The sequence below is a fragment of the Alligator mississippiensis genome, chromosome 10 (genome assembly GCF_030867095.1).
Source record: "Alligator mississippiensis isolate rAllMis1 chromosome 10, rAllMis1, whole genome shotgun sequence".
In the NCBI taxonomy this organism is placed as follows: domain Eukaryota; kingdom Metazoa; phylum Chordata; order Crocodylia; family Alligatoridae; genus Alligator; species Alligator mississippiensis.
Genome location: NC_081833.1, coordinates 39,674,128 through 39,701,642, shown reverse-complemented (window position 1 = coordinate 39,701,642; position 27,515 = coordinate 39,674,128). Strand labels below are relative to the sequence as shown.

General features: G+C 46.3%; 1 protein-coding gene across 2 annotated transcripts in view; it reads right to left on the bottom strand.

Annotated features, from left to right (window-relative positions):
• The window catches only part of HYDIN (HYDIN axonemal central pair apparatus protein), a 443,140-nt gene that overhangs the window by 306,141 nt on the left and 109,484 nt on the right, over window positions 1-27,515 (bottom strand). For both annotated transcript variants that reach the window (XM_059713716.1, XM_059713715.1), the window contains exon 8: window positions 228-429. In XM_059713716.1, the coding sequence (XP_059569699.1) occupies window positions 228-429 (202 nt within the window). The remainder of the gene's footprint in view (window positions 1-227; window positions 430-27,515) is intronic.

Below are 27,515 nucleotides of genomic sequence, written 5' to 3'. Positions count from 1 at the left end.
ACAACTATGCTTCTCTTCGAACCATACTTTTAAAGTTGTACTGGGGGTAGAGCTGGTATGAAAAATGTTGTGACCCACTGCCTTAGATCCCAGTGATGCATCTCCAGGACGGTGAGAGTAAAATACAATTTGATCGTATCTGTGCAAAGGCTATAAAGCTTTAATCATACATGGAGTTGACCTATAAGAAAATACCATGTTGGAATCTATCTATCTTTCAAATTAACCTTTGTTTTTGTTGATCCTCCTCTTCCTGAGTTGCAAAAACCTTCCACTGGAAGTGTGCTATGATATCACTTCGATTATGTAGGACCACCGATCTCTGGTTTGCCAGGGTAATATATGCCTTCTCAATTGTCAAGGAGTTCTTGTTCAGCCTGATGTTGACATCTGTGGCAGCTCCATACATACTTATGTGGATATCTTCACCTAGAACAGAGCAAAAGATTCAGCTGCCTCTTCCAAGTGAATTATTTTATGGACTGGGACAATACACGAATAACAATTTCTAGCTTTTGTTTCAGTTTGTAAATAAATCAATTAATGTATTCACTCATCCTGATAGTAAACATGGTCAAGACCAACAAAGTTTGTGTCCTCCTGTGATGTACTCATGATCCTCTTGATAAAGAGAAAAGTACACAGAGATGGTATATTGGACTGCAAAGAGTGAACCTTTTTTCTGTATTTCTTTTGAGATACACACTCCCAAGGCTGGTAATAATTTACAGTGTCATTTAAAAGTGGCTTCTTGACTAAGGAGCAGCACTGCCACTGGAAGTGAAAAAGACTTCTGTTTCTATATCATTCATGTGCTTTTGAAGGTTGCCACCTTAGTCACCACTTGGTCAGGGCCTCCTGAATGACAAGAGTAGACAGCTGCCATGTTTCTCCTTCCTAATCAATAGGTCTGTGCGAAGCGGCTAGTATTCGCTTTGAATTCAGTCGATTCAGGGGACAGTGATTCTATTTGGTGATTCGAATCACTGTCCCGAATTGATTCGGCTGAATTTGTTTTGGAGATTTGGCCGCAGCCAAACCGGCTGAATCTCCGAATTGGCCTCATCCCCTGCCCATTCTCAAAGGCTGCCCCGCCCGCTCTCCCACCTCCTGGTTCTTTAAAATAAAAGTCCCCACTCACCGGCTGCTGCCAGGGAGGGGGGCAATCTCTGCTTCCCCCGGCTGCCCCATGCTGCATGGGGGGCTCTGCCACAAGCCCCCAAACCCCCATCCGCTTTCTCAGCCACCCCCATGGCTGCCCCGTGCTGCATGGGGGTGGCTGTGAATAAAAGAAAAAAATCCCCAACTCACAAGCTCCTGCCCGGTGGGGGGCCATCCCTGCTGCCCCCCACTGCCCCGTGCTGCTACCACAAGCCCCCAGAAGCCCCTAGGCTGCTGCAGCAGTGAGGTGGGGCTTTTTTTTTTTTTTTTAAAGGGCCAGGAGCTGGGGCGGGCAGAGGTTGGGAGGCACATGACAGAGCTCCCCATGCAGCGTGGGGCAGTGGGGGGGGAGTGGGGATTATCCCTGCACTTGGCAGCAGCCGGTGAGTCGGGGCTTTTATTTAAAGAGCTGGGGCAGGCAGGGCAGCCGGGGGGGGGGGGGTAAGCTGGGAAAGTGGGCAGGGGTTGGGGGGCACTCAGGGGGCTGGGGGAGCAGGCAGGGGATGGGGCCTGGTGGGGGTCCCCCCCTGGTCCCCTGCCCCCCTCCCCCACCCCCTACTTACCAGCATGCAGTCCGTGTCCAGTTCCCTGCTGCAGTAAGCAGGGACTGCTCGAATCGCTGAAGTTCTCCAAATTGTTTCTGAATTGATTCAGAGAGCTTTGAATTGATTCGGACCTTTTAACTGGTCTCCTGATTTGATTCAGATTCAGAGATTTGGTCACTGAATCAGGCCTAATCTCCTCCGAATTGAATCAGCACCCGAAGCTTTGCACAGCCCTAACAATCAACTTTCCTGGCAACTATAGATGCTTAGAGGGAGATAGGAGAAGCTGGCTGTTTTACCGCAAGAAAGCTTTTCTTTGTTTTGAAACAGTTTGGTAAAGAGGAAAAGGATTAATTGACTCGCATGCACTGAACTGAGGCCTTTGGAATCTGGCCTGGGAGAGAGAGGCAATGTATATATAGCACGCTGCCCGGTTAGCCTGCGACTTTTGTCCTGATACTGTCACTTAACTCATGACTGCATGATTTCATGATGAGAACGTTCACAACTATTTACATAAACATAGTGAGGAATCTTGTCTTTAATCCTTCTAACCGTCATCTTCCTGCCTATGAAGTAGAGATAAACCACAACAAACTAATAAAGGACTACTTACCAGCCTGCTAACTAAATGAATAGGGCACCTGCCTAAAACTCAATGGACACTAGTCTTTTAAAGGTTGCACACACAACAATTTTTTTCAGAAGGTAACTTCAGTGGTATACATAAACTCCAGACAGGAGCCCTGGGGTATTAGCATTCATTTATGGGTACCTATGCATGCATCCAAAAATATGTTTTCTCACAATACAAAAGAATGTGATGACTGCAATCAGTATCCAGAAGGGTAAAATACAGACCACAGTATACAAGAAACCCACAGACCAACATACGTATCTGCACAGAACCAGCAATCACCCTAAACACACCAAAAAAGCTGTGATATACAGCCAAACCCTCAGATACCACAGCATTTGTACTGAAGAGAACATCCGGGATCGCCACCTCACCAATCTTAAAAAGGCTTTCACCCAACAAGGACACTCCTCCAGAGAGGTAGATCGCATGTTTGAAAGAGCCACCCAGATACCACGTGAAGAACTGCTGCAGTACAGAAGAAAAACACCCACAAATCACACACCGCTGGTTATGACCTATCACCCCTCCCTTGAACCTGTACGGAAAATCCTCAAAAAATTGCAACCCATATTAGAAAGAGACCCTATTCTTAAAAAGATCTTCCCAGAGCCACCCATCCTAGCCTTCAAACGAGCACCGAACCTTGCCAACCTCATCACCAGAAGCAAACTTCCTCAAGCCCAGAACACACTAAAAGGATCCAGACCATGCCAGGACAAGAAATGCAAAACCTGCCAACACATCTCCACCACCCCCACAATTACTACACCCCACAACCGAGCCATCAGCATCCCAAGATCTTACAGCTGCACCTCCAGAAATGTAATATACCTCATCCAATGCACCAAATGCCCTGATGGAAGATATGTAGGAGAGACCAAACAACATCTGCGCACCATTGCAAGAAACGTGCCCCGCTTTCATTCATTCCCTTACGTGTGCAAGGGAAATGGTGCTGCAGTTGGGGGGAGGGGGGGGTTGCACTTGAGTTCATTTTGACAGGAAGAGGATGATTTCTCCAATGAATGGAGAATCTAATTTCCAGAATAGGCAGTTTATCAGAGTCTAAGGAGGCGCTTTTTTTCAAGTGATCAAGTCTTGCATGCATCACAAGCCTGTTGTATGCTCCTTGGCTGGTAGATAAAGCACAGTGCACAAAGGTAAATGCAAAATATGCACAGCTCTGAATATATTCAAAAGCATATGTAAGATCAGCTAGACCAAAGCAACAGAGCTCTACAGAAGTCGAAGACCTGCCCCCAATTTCATCAGCTGAGACTGTGCCCATACACTTTAAAACAAAGGCCTAGGTGTAAAGTGCTAGGGGTTTCTCTGAAGGCTTCAGAACTTATAGAAGCAACTCCTGCTGCTGCTGCTGCAAAAAAAGGAAATTGAAATCAACTTGAATATATAAATCCACAGATAGCTTCATACACAATACAATACCCAGATGCCAGTGAGTCGGCAGCAGGCTGTGGATCTCCAGGAGAGTCCAGGAGAGCTGTCTGTACTCTAAAGAAGCCTTACTGAGAGTGCAGAAACAAATCAACCTGATTAAAGGGCTGGACCTGGGGCAGGCAGGGCAGCCATGGCGGGGGAAGGGGGAGGGAGCTTGTGCAGAGCCCCCCATGCAGCTTGGGGCAGTGGGGAGCAACGGGGATTGCCCCCCCCACCCAGCAGCACCTGGTGAGTCGGGCCTATTTTTTTCAAAGTGCCGGGAGCTGGGGTGGGTGGGGCAGCCATCGCTGGGGCTGGGAGAGCAGGCGAGGGATGGAACTGGGTGATTCAGCCAAATTGATTCAGGACAGTGATTCAAATCACTGAATCAAATCACTGTCCCCCGAATCATCTGAATCCGAAGCGATACTAGCTGCTTTGCACAGGCCTAAAGAGTATTGCTTCTTATCCCATCTTCATGCTCGGATGAAGTCAGGAAGGTCAAAGTGCAATTGGAGTTGCAGCTAACAAGGGATATGAAGGGTAACAAGAAGGGTTTCTACAAGTATGTCAGTAATAACAGGAGGATCAGGGAAAGTGTGCGTCCCTTACTGAATGGGGGAGGCAAACTAGTGACAGAGGATACAGAAAAGGCTGAAGTACTCAGTACCTTTTTTATCTCTGTCTTCACAAGAAAGGTCAGCTCCTAGACTACTGCACCAGGCAGCACAGTTTGGGGAGGAGGTGAGCAGCCAACAGCAGCTAAAGAACAGTTTAGAGACTATTTAGAAAAGCTGGACAAATACAACTCCATGTGGTCAAACAGGATGCACTAGAGCAGGGGTGTCCAACCTTTTTGAATGTGGGGCCGGATCATGAACTTTTTATCACCCTATCACCCAGTGGGCCAGACCTCAGCCAAAGGACCACCCCCGCACTGCTGAGGGGCTGGGGCAGGGACAAGGGGTGGAAACGAAAGTAAACAGCATTTACTTTCGTTTCCCATCACAGCACCTCAGGTCTCAGAAAATGGCTTGGCTTGGCCGTATGTTAGACAAGCCTGCACTAGAGAGTGCTGAGGGAGTTGACTGATGTGACTGCAGAGCCACTGGCCATCATCTTTGAAAACTCAGGGTGATTGGAAGAGGTGCTGGATGATTGGGAAAGGGGAAACATACTGCCCATATTTAACAAAGGGATAAAGGAGGATCCAGGGAACTACAGACAGGTCAGTTTCACCTCAGTCCCTGGAAAAATCATGAAGCAGATCCTCAAAGAATCCATTTCTAAGCATTTGGAGGAGAAAGAGGTGATTAGGAATAGTCAGCATGGATTCACCAAGGGCAAGTCATGCCTGACCAACCTGATTGCCTTTTATGATGAGATGACTGGCTCTGTGGATGCAGAGGGATCAGTGGATGTGGTATACCTTGATTTTAGCAAGGCTTTTGATACAGTCTCCCACAATATTCTCACAGGCAAGCTAAGTAAGTATGGGCTGGATTAATGGACTATAATGTGGATAGAAAACTGGCTGGAGCAGCAGGCTCAGAGGGTAGTGGTCAATGGCTCAATGTCTAGTTGCCATCCAGTATCAAGTGGAGTAACCCAGGGGTCGGTCCTGGGGCCAGTTTTGTTCAATGTCTTCATCAACAACCTGGAAGATGGCACAGAGTGCACCCTCAGCAAGTTTGCAGTTGACACCAAGCTGGGGAGAACAGTAGATATGCTAGGGGGTAGGGCTAGGATTCAGAGTGACCTAGACAAATTGGAGGATTGGACCAAAAGAAATCTTATGTAGTTCAACAAGTACAAAGTCCTGCACTTAGGATGGAAGAATTCCATACACCGGTACAAGCTGGGGGCTGACTGGCTAGGCAACAGCCCTGCAGAAAAGGGCTGGGGGTTACAGTGGACAATAAGAGGGATTTGAGTCAGCAGTATGTCCCTGTTGCCAAGAAGGCTAAAGACATACTGGGCTGCATTGGTAGGAGTGGCCAGCAGGTCAAGGGAAGTGATTATTTCCCTCTATTCAGCACTGGTGAGGCCAACCCTGGAGTACTGTGTTCAGTTTTGGGACCCCCACTACAGAAAGGATGTGGACAAATTGGAGACAGTCCAACAGGGGGCAACAAAAATGGTGATGGGGCTGGGGAACATGACTTCTGAGGAAAGGCTGAGGGAGCTGGGTTTATTTAATCTAGAGAAGAGAAGACTGAGAGGGGATTTAATAGTAGCCTTCAACTACCTGAAAGGAGTGGGGGGTCGAAAAAGGATGGATCTAGTCTGTTCTCAGTGGTGGCAGATGACAGAATAAGGGTAATGGTCTCGAGTTGTAACGAAGGAAGTTTAGGTTAGATATTAGGAAGAATTTTCTCACTCGGAGGGTAGTAAAACACTGGAACAGGTTACCCAGAAAGGTTGTGGACTCTCCATCCTTGGAGGTTTTTAAGACCCAGCTAGACAAAGCCTTGGCTGGGATGATCTAGTTGGGGATGGTCCTGCTTTGAGCAGGGGGTTGGACTAGATGACCTCTTGAGGTCCCTCCCAGCTCTAAGTTGCTATGATTCTCTCTCATTGGTAGACAGATGAATTGACACAAGGAGTAGAGCTGTCAGTGTAAGCCAAAGGCACTTGCATACTTCATGTCTGAGGTGGCAAATCAGATGTGACATGTCATTTAGGGCTCTTGGTCACTTAATATGTAAGGAAAAAATCTTGCTGCTGTAATAGTGATATAGTGATTGAGAATTTCATCTGACAGGGTAGTTGTCTACAGTTTAGTCTTTTGGGATATTTTACTGCCATGAAACCACACATTTACTGAAGCTGGGCATGTTTGTCCTGTCATTATTTATATCGTGCATCCTTATTACAGAGGCTGTCAATTCCATCATCCTTAGATATTTTTAAATAAATTACCTACATAAAGGCAGGACACAAAGAAACTCACTTGACAGCCTGAGATGCAACTGTGCTGGAAAACTAAATCAAGATGGACTTTTCATATATTAGAATAGCAGAGCATCTGGAGTGTAGTGCTTCTGAAACTCTTTGACAGAGCAGGTAGCAAGCTATATTAGTACTGCTTTTATCTGCAAGTCAACGGACATAGGTAGCTTACCATACCATGGTGATTTTGCCCTTCCCAAAGAAAAGATGAAACCATCTAATTATTCTTCCTGAAGGCCCAAGCTAAACAAAACCACTGAAAGAATAAAATAAATGAAGTGATACAGGCCTGATCTACACAAGACGCTGACTGTGCAGTTGTTACTGCACAGTCATTTAGTACTTGCATACACAAGTACAAAATGACTACAGTAACTGGCATTACTGCACAGTAACCACACGGCTTCTTGGTGATGCTGACTGTGCAATAGCTCATTACTACTGCACAGTGGCATCACATCAATCTTTCTGCCACCGTAACAAGCTACTGTGCAGTCAGCGTTTGGTGTAGACGTGGCCACAGAGTACTGCAGTAGTCCACTAATAATTCAGGAAACGCTATCTTAACAATACTAGAGGTGAAGACTTTCCACATCTCCCTCTTCAAAAAGATCTCAGACAGAGAGACAGGAATGTTTTGAGTACCCCAAATGGATATTTGCGTGAATAAATAAGTAGAGCAATGGGCAAACTTCCTAAATTAATTTGGGATGTTTATGAAATTTGTAGTCAATATTTACCTTCATCTTTAACTATTCTAGACACTAGGAATGGACAAAGATATTGATTAGACAGCCAGACAGAAATAATACCATGGAGGTGGGTTGTTTTTTGGTTTTTTTGGGGGGAGGGGAGAGCGTTGTTTTTTTTAATGTCTTCATTAATATGTATTGCTCCTTTCTCCTTCGCTGGGATTTGTAATTAGACTCTTAAGAAGGCAACATGAGCAGATGTCTGTCAAGTTCTGAGTATCTGGGAATCACTACAATGAGCTACCAATTGTTCTTGCAAAATAATTTTGTTGTAAGGCCTTTTTACTTGTTAATGAAGTTAATGGCTTCATTTCCAAGATACATTTGCTCTTTATGAGGCTAGAGGAAGCCACAAATAAGCTTTCTTGCTTGGATTCCCTGCATAGTAACATACTGCAAACCAATAACAATTCTACAGGCAGGTCATTTTCAACTGTGCTCCTACCAGACTGTGTCCAGGATCCAATTCTTGGCAGTGTTAAATAACTGCATTATTTACTCCAGCCCTCAGCAACTGCTCATTTATAAATGTCATCACTAAATAATTGCTGTTGATAAAATGTGTAGTTTTAGAGAATCATTTTCAGAATAGAATAAAAACTCAGGACATTCTAAATATTATTGTTACAATAATTATTTATACTCCTATAGTAGCCAGGAGAATTAGTCAAGGACTAGCACCAGGTTAGGTCAAACTCTGCACAAACTTGAACCAGAAAGACAGATGCCACCCGAAGAGCTTCCAACCTAAGTATAGGACAAAATTAAACAGGTGGAAACAGACAAACAAGTACAAGGAATCAGTACTGGTTAGCCTGGTACAGACCACTGCGTTCTAAGACAGCTCTCTGTTCTAAATGCTAGTGTTCCATCAACCATACTTTCTCACATAGAACTGCACCTTATCCCCAGAAAAAAACAGTTGGAAACCGGAACATGCATTATATACTGGGAATATGATAAAAGCAGGTGCTACCACTTACCAGCTGAAAGTAAAATCTGCAGCAACCCACAGGGAGCAGAACAATGAGCAGTCAGTTCCCTAGATGCTGCCACTGTATTTCCTTACTACAAAGGAAGATCTTTTTTCTTTCATTTTGCTTTTTAAAAACAAAGCACTTGTTATATTCCAAGGTGTATTGTATGCAAAAAATATGGTATTTTTGGGACAAGTAAATTGCAACATTCATCTTGCATCTTTCTTTAATGGGGTATACAAAGTAGGCTATCATCTCCTCTGTGCTATGCCTGGGATTCATAAAAGTTGTAATTGTCTCTTGATAAGAAGAACTATATACAATATTGTGGCATAGGAATTATTGGGAGTCACTGAAGAGGCTCTGCTACTAATCAGTGGAGGAATCTCTCTGAATATCTTTGACATATAGGACAATACTCTAGAAGATAAGGAAAGATGTGGCTGCAATATATATATGATGATGAGACCTATTTTTAACTATTATTGATGCTATGGTAATGATGAGAGAGGGTATCTTGCCTGGCTGAAATGCTTGCTTTGACTGGCACCAAAAACAGTGTAAGAACTTTAATAGCCTGACAAAGAAATGCACAATATATCACTTAATAAATCAATCATCCTTCAAGAAGCTCTCATGTTTTCAATCAGGTACTAATTGATCAGAAGGAAAATGTGATTACTAAATGGTCACTGTTGCCTTGAACTGTGTCCAGAGTTAGTAACACTTAAGAATCCATTAGCAACTTCCACAAATAAAAGGTTATCATGATGACCTGCAATGGAAGATGAAAGTGCACTCTTCCTGAAGGGTCACTTTCACTGGAAGCAAAAGTCAGGAAATCTTGAGTCTCATGGAAATCTCTGTGTACCCACTGGGCCTCATACATCTTACCTCGGGCTTCCTTGATCCAACTGCTTGCCGGTACTTGCCTTGCCATCGCACGTGGCCTTCCGGGAGGTCTTCCCATGCACCGCAACCTGCCCCTTCTCGCCTGCCACGACTTGAATCTTTCAGTGGGTGGGGCTTCGTGCAGCGCGGTTGCCCTCGTCGGTCACCTGCTTCTTAGATGTCTTCTGCGAGTCTCCTCCTCCCCTGCACCTCGCCCTTTACCCAGCCCGGCGGATCTTGGCTGTTTCCGTGGTTGACCGAATATCCCCTAGATACTTAAATAACGAGCTCACCTCTCGCTCCAACTCCCTGCCTCCACCACCTCAGCCCCTTCTAATGCGGGGAAACACAAAACTCCCTCCAGAACTCAAACTAAAAGCCCAGTGAGCCTCAAGAAAGGCATAACCCTGCCCCTATTGGGCTTCCTTATGGAGCCGACGGCCTCTCTATCCCTCCGCTTGTTGACAGGGTCACCTGCCCATGGCTCGGTTCTGTGGCCCCTCTCCGCCTATCCCAGCCTCACGCCACTCCTTCTCCGATATCCTACCGGCGTGACCCTCTGTTTGGGTCCCCTGGGAGTAGTGCCCCTCTCTCCAGGTCTTCCCCGAAGAGCAGCCCTCTCTCCGGGTCTTCCCCGAACAGCAGCCCTCTCTCCGGGTCTTCTCCGGCCCGTTGACCTCTCCGTGCTGCTGGGGCTCTTACCGTTTCCTCTCCCGGCTCGCCTGCAGCTGTCATGTTGGCCTCGGGCGCTGGCTCGCCTCCGGGTTCCTTTAGTTCCCCGGGTGAGCGCGGGCAGTCACCTCTGGCATTCCACGCCTCCAGCTGACTCCACCGTCCAGGCTCCCTCCCAGCAGCCACGTGCGTGCCCCGCTCCTTTTCGCCGCTGGCCCTTTTATTTCTGCTGGCTGGCGATTGGGAGTGACGTCATCTGCCAGCCGCGGGTAACTTAAGGCATGATCTACGCCCCACGCGGGCTTCTCTTGCCGTCCCTGCTCCTCCTCCCATCCTGCGGTGAGCAAGTTACCCTTTTTTTATTTTCCTTTTCTCCATTCTGCCCCTGGCTCCTAGCCCTGGGGCTCCCCCCATGGACTCGGGAGTCTCCCCGGTCTTTCTCTCCCTGTGACACTCTGCTTCTGTGGTTACCTCTAGTAAAAACCTAATTAAGTGAAATATTCAAGTTGATATTTTGAGTGCAAAGATATTGCCTGGTAAATGAAACTCAGGTTTTGCACACACAGGGTCAGTGTCATTGATAGCTATATAGACACCTTTCCACTGACATTAATGGGAAATCTTCTTTTCATATCAGTAACATCTCTAGCTAATGCAATAATTAGTACTATGCAGAGATGTGCAACATGGATGCATTCCTGTAGAAACCTACCTCTGCACCAGCTGGCTGTAGAGAATGTAAAGCCACAATGTGTTAGATTAACAACTTTGTGTATTCTCTGAGCTAGTTATGTTACTAGTTACGTTACTATGAGATGTGATCCTCGTAGATATCTCAAATTAGATGCAAACCTAATTCTTCTGCATCTGCTCTCAAAATGATAGATTATCTGTCTCGATACAAAGAGCCCTGCACAGGGACAGAGGTCTGAACAGATTCCGTAACAAGTACAGTAGCCTTATCTGAAAAATGAAAAACTGATTATTGGAACTGGTTCTTGAAATTGAGAGTGTAAGGACAGAAAACGTGAAACCAGCTAGCCTGGGATCTGCAAGAGGGGTCTGTCTAGGGATCAGAAGATTCCAGCTCCCTAGCACTAGCTTAAGTAGCTAAGGAATCAAGACTTGCACTAAAATAAATATATAGGCTTCAATATTAATCATCATAAACAGCTGTGGCTATAGGAAGCTATTGGAACACTGCAGTAACATCTACTCTATGTACAGGAAAATGGTCTAATTCCAGTATGTGGAATAATAAATACTACTAATGATGCTCAATGCAGTAGCAGAAAGTTACCTGAAACAAGAGCCACATGATAAAGAAATCTAAAGCAAAAGGCCCCAATAATATCCTGATTCTTATTGCTGTAACCCTACCTTCTGTGATACCCTACAATGCTTCATGCTATGGAGAAACCATTAGTTCTCACCATTTCTTCAGAGTACCTCTTTCTGAGATGAAAAGGCTGGCTTGTTAGTATAGGAATTATAGGCAACACACTGCTCTCCTACTGAATGTGTACAACCAGTCTAAAGAATTCCAGTCTACATGGGCTCTACAAATCCAGTATACAAGGGCTGGAGACTTCTGTGGAAGAGCAAGGGTAAGGAAACTGGTTATGTGCCCACAAGTCCTCTGAGATGTGAACACTGAATGAGGTAAGTTTATCTCTGAATGGAACAGAACTAAGATTTCCTGGTTTAGTTTTCATTGAAGTGGGACTTACGACAGGGTAAGAACAGATATGTGAACATTTTTCAGACAGCTATTCCACAGTAAGACCCCCACCCACTGGTAACTCATTTTGGCAGTCTATATGTGTTCTGAGGGAGTGGGGGCTGGGGTGTTTTAATTAGAGCAGTTCCTGGATGGCTGCTCTATATAAATTGGCTCATCATCATGTGTATTAAGCATCTGCACGTTTCAAAAAGGCTGCAGGACACTTTATCAAAACCTCATTGATTTAGCTTTAGATATAGTGCCCCTGCAGCCATTTTGAAATGTGCAGGGGTTCAATACACATGATGGTGAGGTGATGCTGTACCGTTCTAATTAGAACATGAATGACCATGTTTATAGGCACCCTTTAATTTCACAGCTTGTCTGTACCCTGTGTCAACTTGTTTTTCTACAGCGGTGATCATCAGACAGGATATAAATTATGTGAACTTAGATAACCTAAAAGTCTGAGAACTTCTAAAAACCCATTCCAAGGACCAGAATGACTGCCTATTGGTAGTGCAATGCACTTAAATTGCTCTCAGCCTTTCTGCTTTTGATCCAGCTGGAGTTAGAGACACTGCACAATGGGTTGAAGGAGACGATTAACATTCCATAACCACCTATTTGACTGAATCACAGCAGAACCAGAACAGGTAACCTACCAGCCTTCAGCTGGAAAGATCATCGTCTTGAAAGACGCTTTGAGGAGTAAAGAGAAGAGAAGTAGAAAAGTTAAGGAGAAAAGTGAGGAAGAGCACATGATGCTCAAAGAAAGCCTCAGAATATCACCTTCCTTGGTAAAATCTCCTGTCTCAATAGTCTCTAATTCTGGTAATCCAAATCCTTCAAGTAATTTTTTTCTTCACTCCCTCCTGGTCTAGGTCAGCTCATTTGGGACCCAGTCAGATTCATAGAGGGTAAAGCCAAAAGGGATCGTTAGGATCACCTAATATGATACCCTGTGTAGCAGAGGCCATGGATTTCACCTGGCAATGGCTACATCTAGGACAAGAACAGTGGATTTGGGGATATTACTTTGATAAACATCCAGCCTTGATTTTAAGACTCTAGTGGAGAACTGGTCTATAAAACGCTGAACATTCTTAGCAATCTCTGAGGTCAAGACCAGTTGAGAGTACTCTGCATCACATTTGATTGTGCTTTAGCAAATTCAGGATCACCAAATGCAGTAAACCAAGGGCTGTGCTTCAATGAGCCCTGACCTCCATTCCTGTTCACATCCGTTAGCGATTCAAAAAGGAGCAATGTGCTATCTATCCTATGACAGGGAAGAACAACTGTGAAAGAGCAAAATATTTTAAGATTAATGGATTTTTTTATTTCTTTTTCAAATGCATCCTGTAATAGGGAGCTAGGGACTCCCTGTTACTTTAAGGGTGGCAAACTGCTGCAGGGAGCCCAAGGTACATGAAGTTGCTTACCAAGAGCCAGGAAAGGCCAGGCAGTAAGGATCTAATAGGCTGTATGCACCCAGTGCAGAATAAGTGGCTCAACAATAAGGCGACACAACCGAGTGACCTGGGTGGCAGAGTGCCAACTGCAGTGTTGGTAGCACAGTAGTAGAAAGCTCAGCCTGGAGAAGAGAGATACTGCTGCAGCTGTTAGGCCAGTCTAGGAACCTAATGGAGGACACCTGCAGCTGGCCAAAGGAAGGCACATGACTCCAAGGGGCATAGCCTAGTGGATATATAAGCCTGGGGCTGAGTCTAGAGAGGCAGTCTGGCCCTGCAGGAGAGAGAGAGTTCCTAAGCAGAGACACTGCAGAGGATTCCTGGGTTGGCATAGGATACTGTAAGTAAGGCATAGATGGCTTGCAAGAGAAAATGACCAAGGTAGGGTGAGGTTTGGGTTGCACTGTCAAGGAGCTGAACTGTATGTTCAGACCCAGCAGGCTTATTTTTTTGTTTATAGTTTATATCGGTGGTTTGGACCAGGATCTGCAGGGGAGGATGGAGGTCCCATTTGAATGCTTAACAGCATGAGAATATTTGGAGACTTGCAGGGGTGACTCCCAAGCCTTGGAGGGAGGAAACTGAACCCACAAGGGTAGCTGGTGCCCAAGAGGGGCAAACCCTGAGCCCATGGAAAGGGCCCTACCTTGGACTGGGGCTGAGGGCCTGCTGGGATTCTTAAAGATAAGGAGACATGAAAGGGCCGTATCTTAGACAAGGGCTGGGGGCCCTTCCAGAAAATTAACTGGTAACACCTGTGAAGCATGGACATGGTTGTAGGAAGGTTTGAGGCCACTAAAGTCACTGTCATAGCAGAACCACTGGCATGCCTGTTTGAGTACTCATGGCACTCGGGTCAGGTCCCAGAGGACTGGAAAAGGGCCAGTGTGGTCCCTGTTTTCAAGAAGGGGAGAAAGGAGGATCCAAGTAATTATAGGCCAGTCTCCTCCATCTTTGGAAAAATCTCTGTAAAGATTATTAAGGATCATATTTATGGGGGTCCAGTGGGAAAAATAATGCAGCAGGGCAACTGGCATGGATTTGTAACAGGTAGATCATGCCTAACTAATCTGGTTTTGTTTTATGACCAGGTCACAAAACGCTTAGACACAGGAGTAGAGGTGGATGTTGTTTTCTTGGATTTTTAGGAAGGCCTTTGATACAGTATGTCATCCCAGTCTCATAAATTGAGAGGCTGTGACTTAGATAATTACACAGCCCAGTGAGTGGCAAATTGGCTTGGGGGTCACACCCAGAGAGTGGTGGTGGACGGGGCGGTATTGACCTGGAAGGATGTGGGCAGTGGGGTCCCACAGGGCTCGGTCCTTGAACCTGTATTCTTCAATGTCTTCATCAGTGACTTGAATGTAGGTGTAAAGTGTACTCTAAGTTTACGGATGACACTAAATTGTGGGGTGAAGTGAACATTCTGGAGGCTAGGGAACAATTGCAGGCAGACCTAGACAGGTTGGAAAAGTGGGCAGAACACAATAGGATGCAGTTCAACAAGGACAAATGCAGAGTGCTGCACCTAGGGCATAAACATATCCAGCACACCTACTGGCTGGGGAATGACCCTCTCAGCAGCACAGAAGACTCATGTTCATCTTGGAGTTCACTAGGACTCCAAGATCCCTTTCGGCATCAGTGTGATGAAATCATCAGCAAAGCTAACTGCACTTTATCATGCACTAGCAGATGCATGACGAAGAGAACCAAGGAGGTGATGCTTCCCCTCTATGCGGCATTGGTCAGACTGCAGTTGGAGTACTGCGTCCAGTTCTGGGCACCATACTTTAAGAAGGATGTGGATAACCTGGAGAGGGTCCAGAGGAGGGCCACTCATATGGGTTAAGGGTTTGCAGGCCACGCCCTATGAGGAGAGACTGAGGGACCTGGACCTCTTCAGCCACTGCAAGAGAAGGCTGAGAGGTGATCTTGTGGCCACCTACAAATTCATTAGGGGGGTGCAGCAAGGAATTGGAGATGCTCTGTTTGCCAGGGCACCTCTTGGGATAACAAGGAACAATGGTCACAAACCAACAGAGAGCATATTTAGGCTACATATCAGGAAAGCCTTTTTCACAGTAAGGGTGGCCAAAATTTGGAATGAGCTTCCAGGGGAGGTGGTGCTCTCCCCTACCTTGGGGGTCTTTAAGAAAAGACTGAATAGGCATCTGGCTGGGGTCATTTGACCCCAGCACTCTTTCCTGTCCAGACAGGGGGTCAAGACTTGATTTGATAAGGTCCCTTCTGACCCTACCATCAATGAAAGTGACCACTAAGGCCCATGGGCCTTAGTAGTCACTTTCATAGGGCTGCCCTGGCAAACAGAGCATCTCCAATTCCTTGCTGCACCCCCCTAATGAATTTGTAGGTGGCCACAGGATGGTGTACTCCTCAAAAAAAGACAAGAAGTTGCTCTGAGGTCCTAGGAAATGTCCCTTATCCCAAATTAAACAATTACAGCAAGACACGGCAGACAAGATAGTGGAGGGGAGAATAGGGAGCCAGTGTGAAGCAGGAGCTACATGACTGCCAGGGAGAATTACCACTGTGTCTAGAGACCTAGACCCGTTACACATCCTTACAAGCCATTGACTGTAACACCATGTCCAAAATACAGGTGACAGGACCTTAATAGAGAAGAGATTCTCAAAAGACGCATGTGAAGATGTTTGAGTTTTAGGGAGTCCATATCCCTAGAAGCTAATATCTGTTTAGGATATTTTATATCTATGGATAGATCTATACACCAAAGTGAAGGTGAAATATAGGGAGCTTGTGCTAGCATACTAGTGTTAGTTTACTCTAGCTAGCAATGGTAATAATAGTGAAGAGGCAGTAGCATGGCCCTTACCATGGAAAAGGAGTACAAATCTCCAGGGGCCTTGAGTACCTACTATGGTTAACACATGGTAACACCCATGTTATTACATCTTCACTGCTATTGGTGCCGTGATTGAGAGGCATAAGCTTTCACAGGTGACAGCCTAATGATGACATAGGCTGTTATCTATGAAAGTTCATGCCTTTTTGCATCATAGGCCCCTGGCACATGTTACACTTAAGACAGGATAAACCAGTTAATTGTGTCTTTAGTAACCTAGCCACATGCCTGTGCAATTGCTGCCATGATAAAGTATGGAATAAGCCACAAAGTTATTACACAAATGTGACTGATTTTCATTGCACTTTAAATCAAACATGTGGCCAGACCAATCACTTGATGAGGCTGCTAGCCTTGGAAACGCATCATAGCCTTTGACTCCAATAAGCTCCTGAGGCTGGGAGCACCAATCATTTGCCTGCCACAACCAGCCATGGGTCACATTACAGCAAAAGGCTGAGAGCAGCAGTCATTTGATCAGGGCTCACAGCTGTGGTGGTACAATGGAGTCAACTGAATATCTGCCAAGGAGAAACTTGCCTTAGTACTGAGAACAGTAGATTTGCCTGCACAGACAGTCCACCACTAAAACCTAACTCATTGCTTTGTGAAGCTTTAGGGATCAAATGGAAAGTATAATTCCTATGCAACCAGTTGTTTAGGGTATAGAACAAACAAGTATTAAGAAAAGCAACTGTGTGCCCCAGAACTTGGACATTAAATCGCCAAGGAACCCCATACCAATCTCACATCTGAAACTGCACTAATCATCCTAATATTGTTGGCAAAATTCCCCTTCATCCATTTTTCAAGTACAATAGGCTTTGCAACAGCGTAATGCCATTGAAGGCTACATTTGCTCTGCATTCACCACTGTCAACAAGTATACTAAATACTGTAGTTACCTGTCATCTCTATCAACTTTGAATGGCTCTAATATCACATCAAACTTGCTGTCATTCTATGATGGACTAAATAAAGATGTTCATGTCACCTTTCTAATTGGTGCATTTTAAATAAATCTTAGTATTTCCTGTAATCTCACAATTTAATTCCTGCTTTCACCGTTCATGATTAAATGTCAGGAAAGATTTTTCAAGTTGGTAGTTATCACTTATGGCTCCACTTGTTTGTTTGCTACAATTCAATGTCACAGAAGACCACAATAAAAAGAAAAAAGAATTCTGAATGTAACCACAGGTAAGAATTGAGACATCTTGACCTAGTGGATTAAACCAGGCATATATAGCTGAAGACCTGGTTTCTGGTTCCTGTTCTGATGCTGACTTGTTCTGTGACACTGTAGCAGTGGGTAGAATGATTCTCTATGAAGTTCTTTGAGATCTGCTGTTGAAAAGTGCTCTGTGAATTATTTTTTCTATTATGGCTGCCCCCAAGCAAATCAATGTCTATTCAACAAACATTCATGCTGGCTCAAAGGAAGAAAGCACCCTGGCCTGGCTGTGATAGTTCTCTCAAATTCATTCCAGATGGCAGTACTAATAACATAATAGAGATTCATGCTCAAAGAGGCAGCGGTCAGTGCAAATCATGTTCAATTTGATTTATTTATTGCCTGGTATTAGAATTTTCTGAGATGATGCAGTAAGAACCTGGGACCAGCCAACCTGAGGGACTGTCTCTCTCTAAATTGCTTGGGACACCCAAGATGGCTCCCACTCCCTGTAAAAGAGGGGTGCATCCAGATGAGCCCACACATGCCTCTTTGAGCCCGCACCTCAAACCCCTTTGAGATGCTGCAAGAAGCACATGTGGGAACGGAAAAAGGTTCCCGCCCCCAGCTGCAAGTTTGCAGCATGGGATATCCAGGGGTTAAAAAAAAACCTGAAGTGGAAAAAAAGCAGGGCAGGCCTCTGTGGTGGCTGAAGCACACTACCTGCCCATGCAGGGCAGGCAGCCTGCCAGCATCAGGGCTCCAGAGCAGGTAAGTAAGGGGTTGGGGGGGGGGAGGGGGCTGGAGGAGAGGGGAGGGGACCATGGGGGAGGATCCCTGCTGGCCCCACCTGCTCCCCCATCCCCTGCCTGCCTCCCAAGCAGTGGGAATGTTAAACCTTTCTGCACTTAGAGAACCAGCTGGACTCTTTCTTTCAGACACCTAACTAGAAGCATCAGGGTAATAAAAGCTTTCCTGCAAACCAGAGGCAGCTAGTCTCTTGCATCAACGGGACTTAAGGCCAGACTGAGCTTCAGTCCTGGATTTAAGTATAAGTGGTGAAGCATATGCAAAGAACCTTTCTGCACCCCTTCAGCCCACTGCAGGAAAAACAATCTGCAAAGTACCCTAAGTGAAAGGATTATGTAGAGAGGGTGCAATAGCCACCTTGCCAGAGTCCGGGTGGGGAGCAGATCCATGACCCCAGCACCCACTGCACCACTCAGCGTGGCTCTTCAAAGGCCAACCAAGCATCTGGTACTGCACATTAAGGCAGTATTCTACAGTTCTTATATTCTGTGCCCAAATGGCAAGTAGGAATAAACCTGAATGTGGCCGATGGCCCAGCTTTGATTGCAAGGCCTCACAGAGAGACATTATTGCATTTCCTTTCTACAGCTTTGGCTATCCCTCCATACAAGGATGATGTCTGCCGGCAATGGGGGTGGGGGGGATTATCAGTGAGTTTTAAGATGGCAGTTGGCCAGAATGTTGTGTGCTAGGGCTGTGTGAAGGTGTGGTGCCTGATTTGATTTGGTAGAGATGCGGCCTGATTTGGTGGCCGAATCGCCATATCCAAATTGAATCAGAGGACCCTTTAATCTCTCCAAATCGATTTGGAGGGTTCTGATTCGATTTGGACATAGAGACAGCTTTAAATGTTTTTTTTCTACGTACCTGTAGGTAGCAGGCAGCTCGTCAATGCTGCAATGGTGGGGCACATGAAGAGTCATCAGGAGACATTAAGGGGGAACTAGAATACACAAGTAGGGACTTGAGATTAACAAAGAGGTCCCCCCTGTCCCCTGGGAAGGGTCCCTGAGGCCTCCATGTCCTTAGGGCATACACCAGCAGCCTGTCTCATGCACCCCATTGGAGGGGCTGTGGGCCTTAGAATCCCAGCCCCAGACTGCTGACACCTAAGAGAGAGCCTCACAGTGGAGCCTGCATCCTGATCAGATGTAATTTGACTCTGATGCCAGCCCTAGAATTGGTTTTGTTGCTTTTCTGTTATCACTTTGTATCGATAAATTCGCCTGTTATCAACTGACAGGTGTTGTGGTCAGTCTGAAGGTTGTGCCTACCCAGAACAAAGGTATAAGGGCTGGGTTCCTAAAATCCAGTGTCAACACTTGTAGTGCTTCCTCTGTGGGACCTCTTACCATGACTGAGTTGAGAGAAGAGGCCTTTTTTTTTCAGGAGGAGTGTCAGTTATCCGCACACAGTGCCCATTGGAGTCAATGTTTCATAATCTTTGCCTCAATGCTGGTTATGTTAGCTGCAGAGAGGATGCTGGCATTGGTGCAGTAGTTTTCTCATCTAATGCAAAGGATCTTCCTGAGGCAAGACCTGATGGAACCATTTCAGGCACTTAAGATGGCTTTGATATGTACCCACATCTCACACCCACAGAGAAGCATGGGGATAAATACTGCCTTGTAGACCAGGATCATAGTATCCATCTGTAGGCCTCTTTTGGCAAAGACATGGCAGGGCAGATTTTCAAAGGATATGCTGGCACAGCAAATCCTATGTTCAATTTGTATATCAAGACTGACTGATTGGGAGACGTGGGTGCCAAGGTGTGGGAAATGCTCAAAGTTTTCCAGGGATTCTCCACCAATGGTAATTTGTGTGGGGGGAGGGAAGCAGCTTGTGCAGGAGCAGGCTGATGGAGCACCTTGGTATTCCCAATATTAAGGGAAGAGTCCCAAGCTATGATAGGCACCTGAGAAAAGGTCAAGTGTGGACTGCAGATTGGTCTCAGAAGGAAAACACAGTTGTCAGCATACTGAAAGTTGGTGATGCCAGTCTTGGTAACTTTTGTTTTGCTGTGGAGGCACCACAAGTTGAAAAGCTGGCCGTCCATTCGATAACCAACCCCAATTCTGGGAGGAAGGCAGTCACAGATGAGAATCAAAATCACAGCAGATAGATGGAGAAAAGGGTTGAAGTGATGATGCGGCCCTGCTTGACACCAGTACAGATGGTAAATGGGTCTGTCTCTTACCCACTGCAAAAGACTGTGACGATCATCTCATCATGGAGTAGGCTGAGGATGCTGATTTAACTTCAGTGGAAAACCAAGCTTAGCCAGTACCTTCCATAAGGCTTCTCAACTGGATTCAAAGGCCTTGGTTAGGTCAATGAATGCCATAAAGAGCTCCTGAATCTGTCATGCAACAAAAATCCTGTTGGTGATACACCATGATGGTCTAAAGCCACACTGGGATTCTGGGAGGACATCTTCAGCAAGGGGGAGGAAGCAATTCAGAAGGATGAGAGTAAGAATCTTCCCACCAATGGCAAGGAGGTCAATGCCTTGGTAGTTCCCACACACTGACTTGTCCCCTTTCGTGAAGATGGTCATGATGTTGGCATTCTTTAAGTCAGGTGGGGTTTCCTTGTTAACTGTTATTTTGATAAGAATTTGGTGGTTTTGTGCTAGTGCTGTTCCACCAGCTTTGAAGACCTCTGCAGGAATGCCATCTGGTCCTGGCACCTTATTGTTCTTGGTCTGAGTGATGGTATGCCAGACCTCCTTAAAGGATGGGATATCAGCAAGAGATTCTATTACTGGGTGTTGAGGGATGGACTCAATGGTGGCAGCTGAGACCTCAGATTCATGGTTGAGTAGAATCATGAAGCCCTCCTTCTAGAACTGTTTGACGGATACATTATCCATTAAAAGAGTGAAGCTGTCCTGGGATTGCAAGGGGGTTGGGCCATTGGACTGTGGATGCCTGTTATTGTTTTGAAAGAAGCTTCTCATGTCATGTTGATCAGTGAAACTCTGGATCTCCATGCCCTTCACTTGCCAGCACTGGTTCTTGATGTCTGGTAGCCTCCTCTGAATTACAGTTTTAAGCCAGTGGCAAGCCTCTCATTCTTGCTGGTTGGAGGACTCATTTTGCCAGCTGAAGAATGCATTTCTCTTCTGATGGATAAGTGCTAGGATTTCTTCATTATTCTCATCAAACCGATCTTGGTGATGGTAAATGGAATATCCTATTGATTCAGTGCATGCCTTCTGAATAATGTTCTTAAGTTCCTCCCAGTGTGCCTGGATATCCTTGATGTCATTGGGTAGGTCAGAGAGCCTCCCAATAAGACATTGCTGAAGAGCCTTACATCTAGCTTGGTCTTGTAGTGCCTTCATGTTAAATCTCTTCCACATTCCTTTTGGTTGTTTATGGTGTTGTGGTGCAAGCTGCACGTCCATGTTTGATGCGACTCAATGGTGATATGGACATCAGTACAATCACAGGCTCTGATAATAATATAGTCAAGATGGTGATGATGATTGGAGCATAGGTGTTTCCAAGTGGTCTTATATTTGTCACTCTGTCTGAAGATAGTATTCATGATAAGAAAATCATGCTCTGCACATTGCTGAAAAGGGAGATACTATTAGAATTGACTTTTCCCACCCCCTCTTTCCCAGTGGTGCCACTCCAGAATTCAGTGTCACCCAGCTCTTGCGTTGAAGTTGCCCATGTGGATTGCAATAGTGGGTGGGAGTGAAAAGAAAAGAACCCTGCACATACCCTCCCCCTCACCCAGAAGAGGTCTGGGACAGTACAGGGTCCTGAGAGCAGGGCTACACAGTCCAGAGCTGGGTCTCACTTCCGGCTGCACCAGGAAGAGCAGCCTGGCAGGGAACTAGGGGAAGGGATTTCTTCTGGGACAAGACGGACTCTTGAGTGGGGGCAGAGCTGGTCAGGTATATCTCATCTGATGGCAAGCAGCAAGCCAGCTGCTGCAGGCATAGTTGTTAACCCCTGCATGGAACATAAGTTGCAGCTGCGTGGCAGAGCTGGAACCAGATTAGCAGCGGAGATCAGACAGACTCCTTAAGAAACCTCAGCAGCTGAGCCATGAGGGAACACAGACAGCAGCATATGCAGAGAGAGACACTGGTGAGGAGCAGAAGAGCTGCTCACCATTCCTTGTACTAATCCATAATGGACTGCTAGGTATTCCTGGGGCAAAATCGGGCACTTTCAACCACAGTGTCAGTGTGTGAGAATCTATGCAAAATAAAATGATTGTGATTGTTTGATAAGGACTGAGGGTCTGCACAATTATCCACATGGAGGTTGAGGTGGGAGTACAGAGATTGGAGGAGATCCCAGTTTTGCCCCTCAGGCCCAATATCTGAAGCAGCCCACAGTTCTACAAAATAATCCCAAAACGAATCATCCCCTCCCTAATTTTTATTATACCAAAGTCATGGCAGGTGTGAGAGGTCAACCTGTTGCTCACTCACTTTCTGCAGAGTGATAGCAGATTGTAACTGTAGTCACGTTTGCACAATACATATAACCACTGAGACATCTTCAGCCTTAAAGAGAAGGAAGTTGAAGACGACTCGGTGTGGCGGCAAAGTGCCCCCACAGGCTCTTGAGGGAGAGAAAGGAGGACCCGCAGACCCCAGACCCCGAGAGCAAGCCCCCAGAGGGGCGTACGTACCTGCTGAAGAGCAGCGGGAGCAGGAGCCACATTTGTGGCTGCAGCTGCGTGAACCGCCATTACGCCGGCTGTGGCAACAGCTGTTCCCGGCGCGGGGAACAGCTGAGCCAATCCCAGCGGCCGTATCGGCAGCTGTGGGAAAGTTTAAAAATGCTGGCAGAACAGGGAGAGAGGGGGAGCCAGAGAGAGAGAGTACGGGCGGGCTGCTCGTGCTGCGAACTCGGGCACGGAGAGGAGAGGACCCAGCCTGCGGGTCTCAAGCAGGCAGCTTAGAAGAGAGCTGTAAGCCTTCTACGGGGGGCAGAGCAGAAGGCAGACAGAGTGCAAGCCGAGGCACTCTCTGTCTCCTGAAGTGGCTGATGCTCAGGAGGCAAGGAAGCGCTCTGCTGTTGGTAGGAGAGGGGAGACAGCGGAGGCTCGAAGAGGGAGCTGAAATCAGGGGAATCACCCTGCAGCTCCTCCTAGCTCAGAGGAGTATTTCCTGTAAAAGAGGAAAAAGGAGAAAAAGAAAAATCGCTCCCAGAAGGAGGGAGAACGACCGGGAACCGGAGAACCAGTCTGAGGCCGTTATACGAGGCCTGGAAACATCTTGTACACATCACCCAGTGGCTGGCGCATGGACGGGGTGTAGGGGAGGCAGAGCCCCGTGGAACACCACGTCAGATGACCGTGAGTACCACCGTCTATTGGGAGGCCCCACCCAGGGTAAAGATCTCCACTGTAGACCCCTCTTAAGGTATATGTTTACATCCAAGTTGTGGCAGACGAGTTGAGGGGAGGGGCAACACCCCGATAGACCAGGCGGAGCGGGGTGCAGGCTCCACACTCGGTTACGAGGATGAGCTTGTCTTTCTTGGCAGTGGTGGTCAGGACAGTGTCAAGAGCGCAGTAGAACTGTTCCTTGTTGACTTCTTCATCAAGTGTGTACTGATGACCATAGCATACTGGTTGTTACTGAGCTTTAGGAGGAGAGTCGTAAGGCATTTGTTAATGGCCACTGGGAGTTCTGAAAGCTGACTGACAATCTTATTCTTGATGGTAAAAGTCAGCCCAGTGAATGCACCTCTCTTCAGGTGACTTTCCTTTCCAAAAAAAGTTGTAGCCATCTCCTCTTTTCAGCTGGCCTTCATCTGCCCAGCAAGTCTTGCTTAGGGCAGCAATATCAATGTCATATCTTGCAAGTTTTCTAACTAATATGGTGGTTCTTATATCAGGATCACTGTTTGGGGAGTCCATGAGAGTGCAGACATTCCATGTGGTAAATTTCAGTACTTTATTTTGTTAGTTTCCGCCGCAGGTAGAGTGATCCCACTGGATGTGGCAATCCAGCCAGAGGAGTTTGAGACAGCTTATGTTTAGGGCACTCTTTCTAACCCCTTTCCCATTCACGGTGAGCAGGGACGCTAAAGATGACTGCTCAGTCATGGCCGCAGATGCTGAATTGTACTTCTCTCTCAGTAAGTTCAAAACATCCATTAGGGCTGTGCAAAACAGCTATATTTCACTTAGGTTTTGGATTCAGCTGTTTTGGAGGGACAGTGATTCATTTTGGTGTTTTGGATCACTGTTCTATTTTGATTCAGCCAAATCCGTTTTGGAGTTTCAACGCTGTTTTGGTGATTTTGGCCATAAACTATAATGGGGAATTACAAAAATGCCTATAACTTTGTAATTTCTTTCCTGATTCAGATGAAAATTGCAGAGATGGTAGCCTCTTCTAAGAGCATGAAGCCTGCCAAGTTTCAAGGAGATAAGTGCAGGGGTTTCTGTGATACTGCACCTCAAACTGTTCAAAGCAAAACTCATATCACTTGCTGGCAGTGGCACTATGTTGTCATCCCGCACAGATCTGGGGTCCTGCGCCCCCTGGGAGGGCTTCAGGGTTGTGCAACACTCTGGCTGGGAGGTGCAGGCCCCCAGATCTGTGCACAGGATCACAGCAGGATGCTGCTTCCAGCTGGGACCAGCTTTCAGCGCAGCCTGTGCTGGGTGCTGGGAAGACTGGTGCTGGCACTGACCCTAGCTGGCAGTGGCAGCCTGCTGTCATCCTGTGTGCAGATCTGGGGGCCTGCGCCCCCCCCCCCCCCCCGGAGGGCTGCGAGGCTGTGCCAGGCTCCTCCTGGGGAGCACGGCCAACCAGATCTGTGCACAGGATGACAGCAGGCTGCCATCCCTCCCCCAAAGCACTGGGATTGGAAGAGACCTCAGGGACAGGTTGCAGACACTGGCCAGCTATACAGTCAATATGCGAGCAGTCCTTTTTTTTTTCTTCCCCCCCCCCTTGCTCCCTCCCTCTTCTTAGTTTCTGTTTCCCTGTGAACCCGGCTCCAAAACTCTGAAAGTTTCTGAAATTTCCCAAAATGTTTTGGATGGTTTCTCTTCATTTTGGAGATGTTTTGGAGCCTTCCATTTTGCTTTGGATTTGGTGTTTCTGGCCAAACACAGGCCAAAACACCTCCAAAACGAAATGGCTGCCAAAATTTCACACGGCCCTAACAACCATCATATGACCACTGCCCACATCCAAATTTGTAACTAGGGACTCCCAGACATCACTATTCTTGTCCCCAGCACCACTCATCCATTGCCATAGGACTTGGCTTGTGGGAAAAGTTAACAATCCCTGGCAGAGACCTGCGTGTGACATCTTTTTAATGTGGGGAAGCTGGTGCATAAACAGCAGCCACATGAAATTGATAGGAAGGAGCCCTGAACCCAGTGGCAAGGATATCCAAGCCAACTAGAGACCTCCATCCCACTGTAGCCCTCATCCGCCTTCAAAGCCGCAGAGAAACAGCAGGTCTTCAAGTACGCCTATTCCACCACTGGGGTCTTCAGAGCTTTGGACTATGCTTAGTCTGGGACTGCACCTCAAACCTGTTCACCATGGGAGACCCTACTAGGAGTATAAGACTCCAGATGACATAGCGCTGAGGGTCACTGAAATACACAAACCTCTCCACCACAAGGTACCATCCAAGGAGAGACCCTTTCTACAAGAAGCAACTTTATAACTGTCAAAACAATACACGTTATTTCCAATTTTGCTCCCACTGAAGTGAGTTAGAGCTTACCCTCAGCCTTTGCTAAAATTTCACAGCATTCCAAGGCTGTCAAAGGAAAATAAGCTAAGTGATTACTCTTTTTCACTGATAAATATATAGTATCTGTCAGGCTGGGAGCAAACTTGGTAGGGCTTTGCTAATTACTCTCAGACATTTATGTATTAGTAAGAGAAGCCCCACAGACCCTGGGACTGCTAGTGAACCCCTCTAGATCTCTCAGTACCAAGTACTAAGAGGACTAAGCATCAATCCTCTTTCAAGTAAAAGCACGTTCTTGGTTAAACTCTGAGGCCACGTCCAGATGTGCAGGGGTGCGAACTTGCAGCAGCCAAAAGAGTAGCAGCACAAATTTGTTCCACTACTTTTTGCTGCAGTGCATGCCCCTGCACATGTGCTTTGGTCCTGCTTCAGGGCAAACTGCCCTCATCCAGCTCCTCCTGTCTCCCAGCATGCTGGAGGAGCTTGGGCACAACTGCAGAAGTGGAGATGCTCTGGCTGGCAGCCAGAGTGTCTCCCTGGAGGATCAAGCCTCCAAGTCTTCTGGTGCATACTCCTATCACATGCATTGTTTGTGCAGGACTTCCTGGTAGCAAATTTTGGCCTTAAACAGCAAACTTGCAGTGTGAGCATATTTTAACGTTACCGCGTAAGATTTGTGGTGCCACAAACTGCACGTGCCTGTATGTCTGGACGTGGCTTGAGAGTGCAATTAATCCCCCACCCAAGTCATATGAAACATTTATGACATATTTAAGCTTATTTTGAGTAACTAGTATACAAGCATCATGCTAGACCTTTATATTGAGACAGCTTTAACCCTGTAGGCATAATTTCCCAGAGCAATATGCTGCAGGCAGAAACTTGTCTATAAAAGTCCAAGTCTTGAAGGAGACCTTTTAGTGTTTAGATTGCAAAATCCCTTCCAAACCACTCTCTGCCACAGAAAGTCAGGCCTAAAATACAGAGTGATGAACTGGGATTTTCTGCGTCTCTCACAGGGGTTAAACCTCTTTCATTTCAGTATGGGGTTGGATTTTCAAAAGCACCTATTAATTATTAAGTACATATTAATTATTACAAGTCAAAATCACGACTTGCTCCCTCATTGAGAAGCTTCATGCTCTAAGTGACTCTAAGGAGAGATTTGGCTCTATGTTAACAATTAGTAAATAATAACATAACTCATCTGGAGTTATGTTATGTTCCACATCTGGAGTACTGTGTCAAGTTTTGGGCCCCCTACTATAGAAAGGATGAGTACAAGTTGGAGGGAATACAGCAGAGAGTAATGAAAATGATTCGGGGGCTGGGGCACGTGACTTCTGAGGAGAAGCTGAGGGAAGGTTCCAAAGAGCATGGAGCTCAACTGTTCTCAGTGGTGACAGATGACAGAACAAGGAGCAATGGTCTCAAGTTGTGGCAAGGGAGGTTTAGGTTGGATATTAGAAAAAGTTTTTACACTAGGAGGGTGGTGAAGCACTGAAACAAGTTACCTAGAGAGGTGGTGGAATCTCCATCCTTGGAGGTTTTTAAGGCCCAGCTTGACAAAGCCCGGGCTGGAATGATCTGGTTGGGGATGATCCTCCTTTGAGCAGGGGATTGGACTAGATGACCTCCTGAGGTCCCTTCCAACCCCAATTTTCTATGATTCTATGATAACATCTAGTAACCCCTGTTTAAATCATGCCA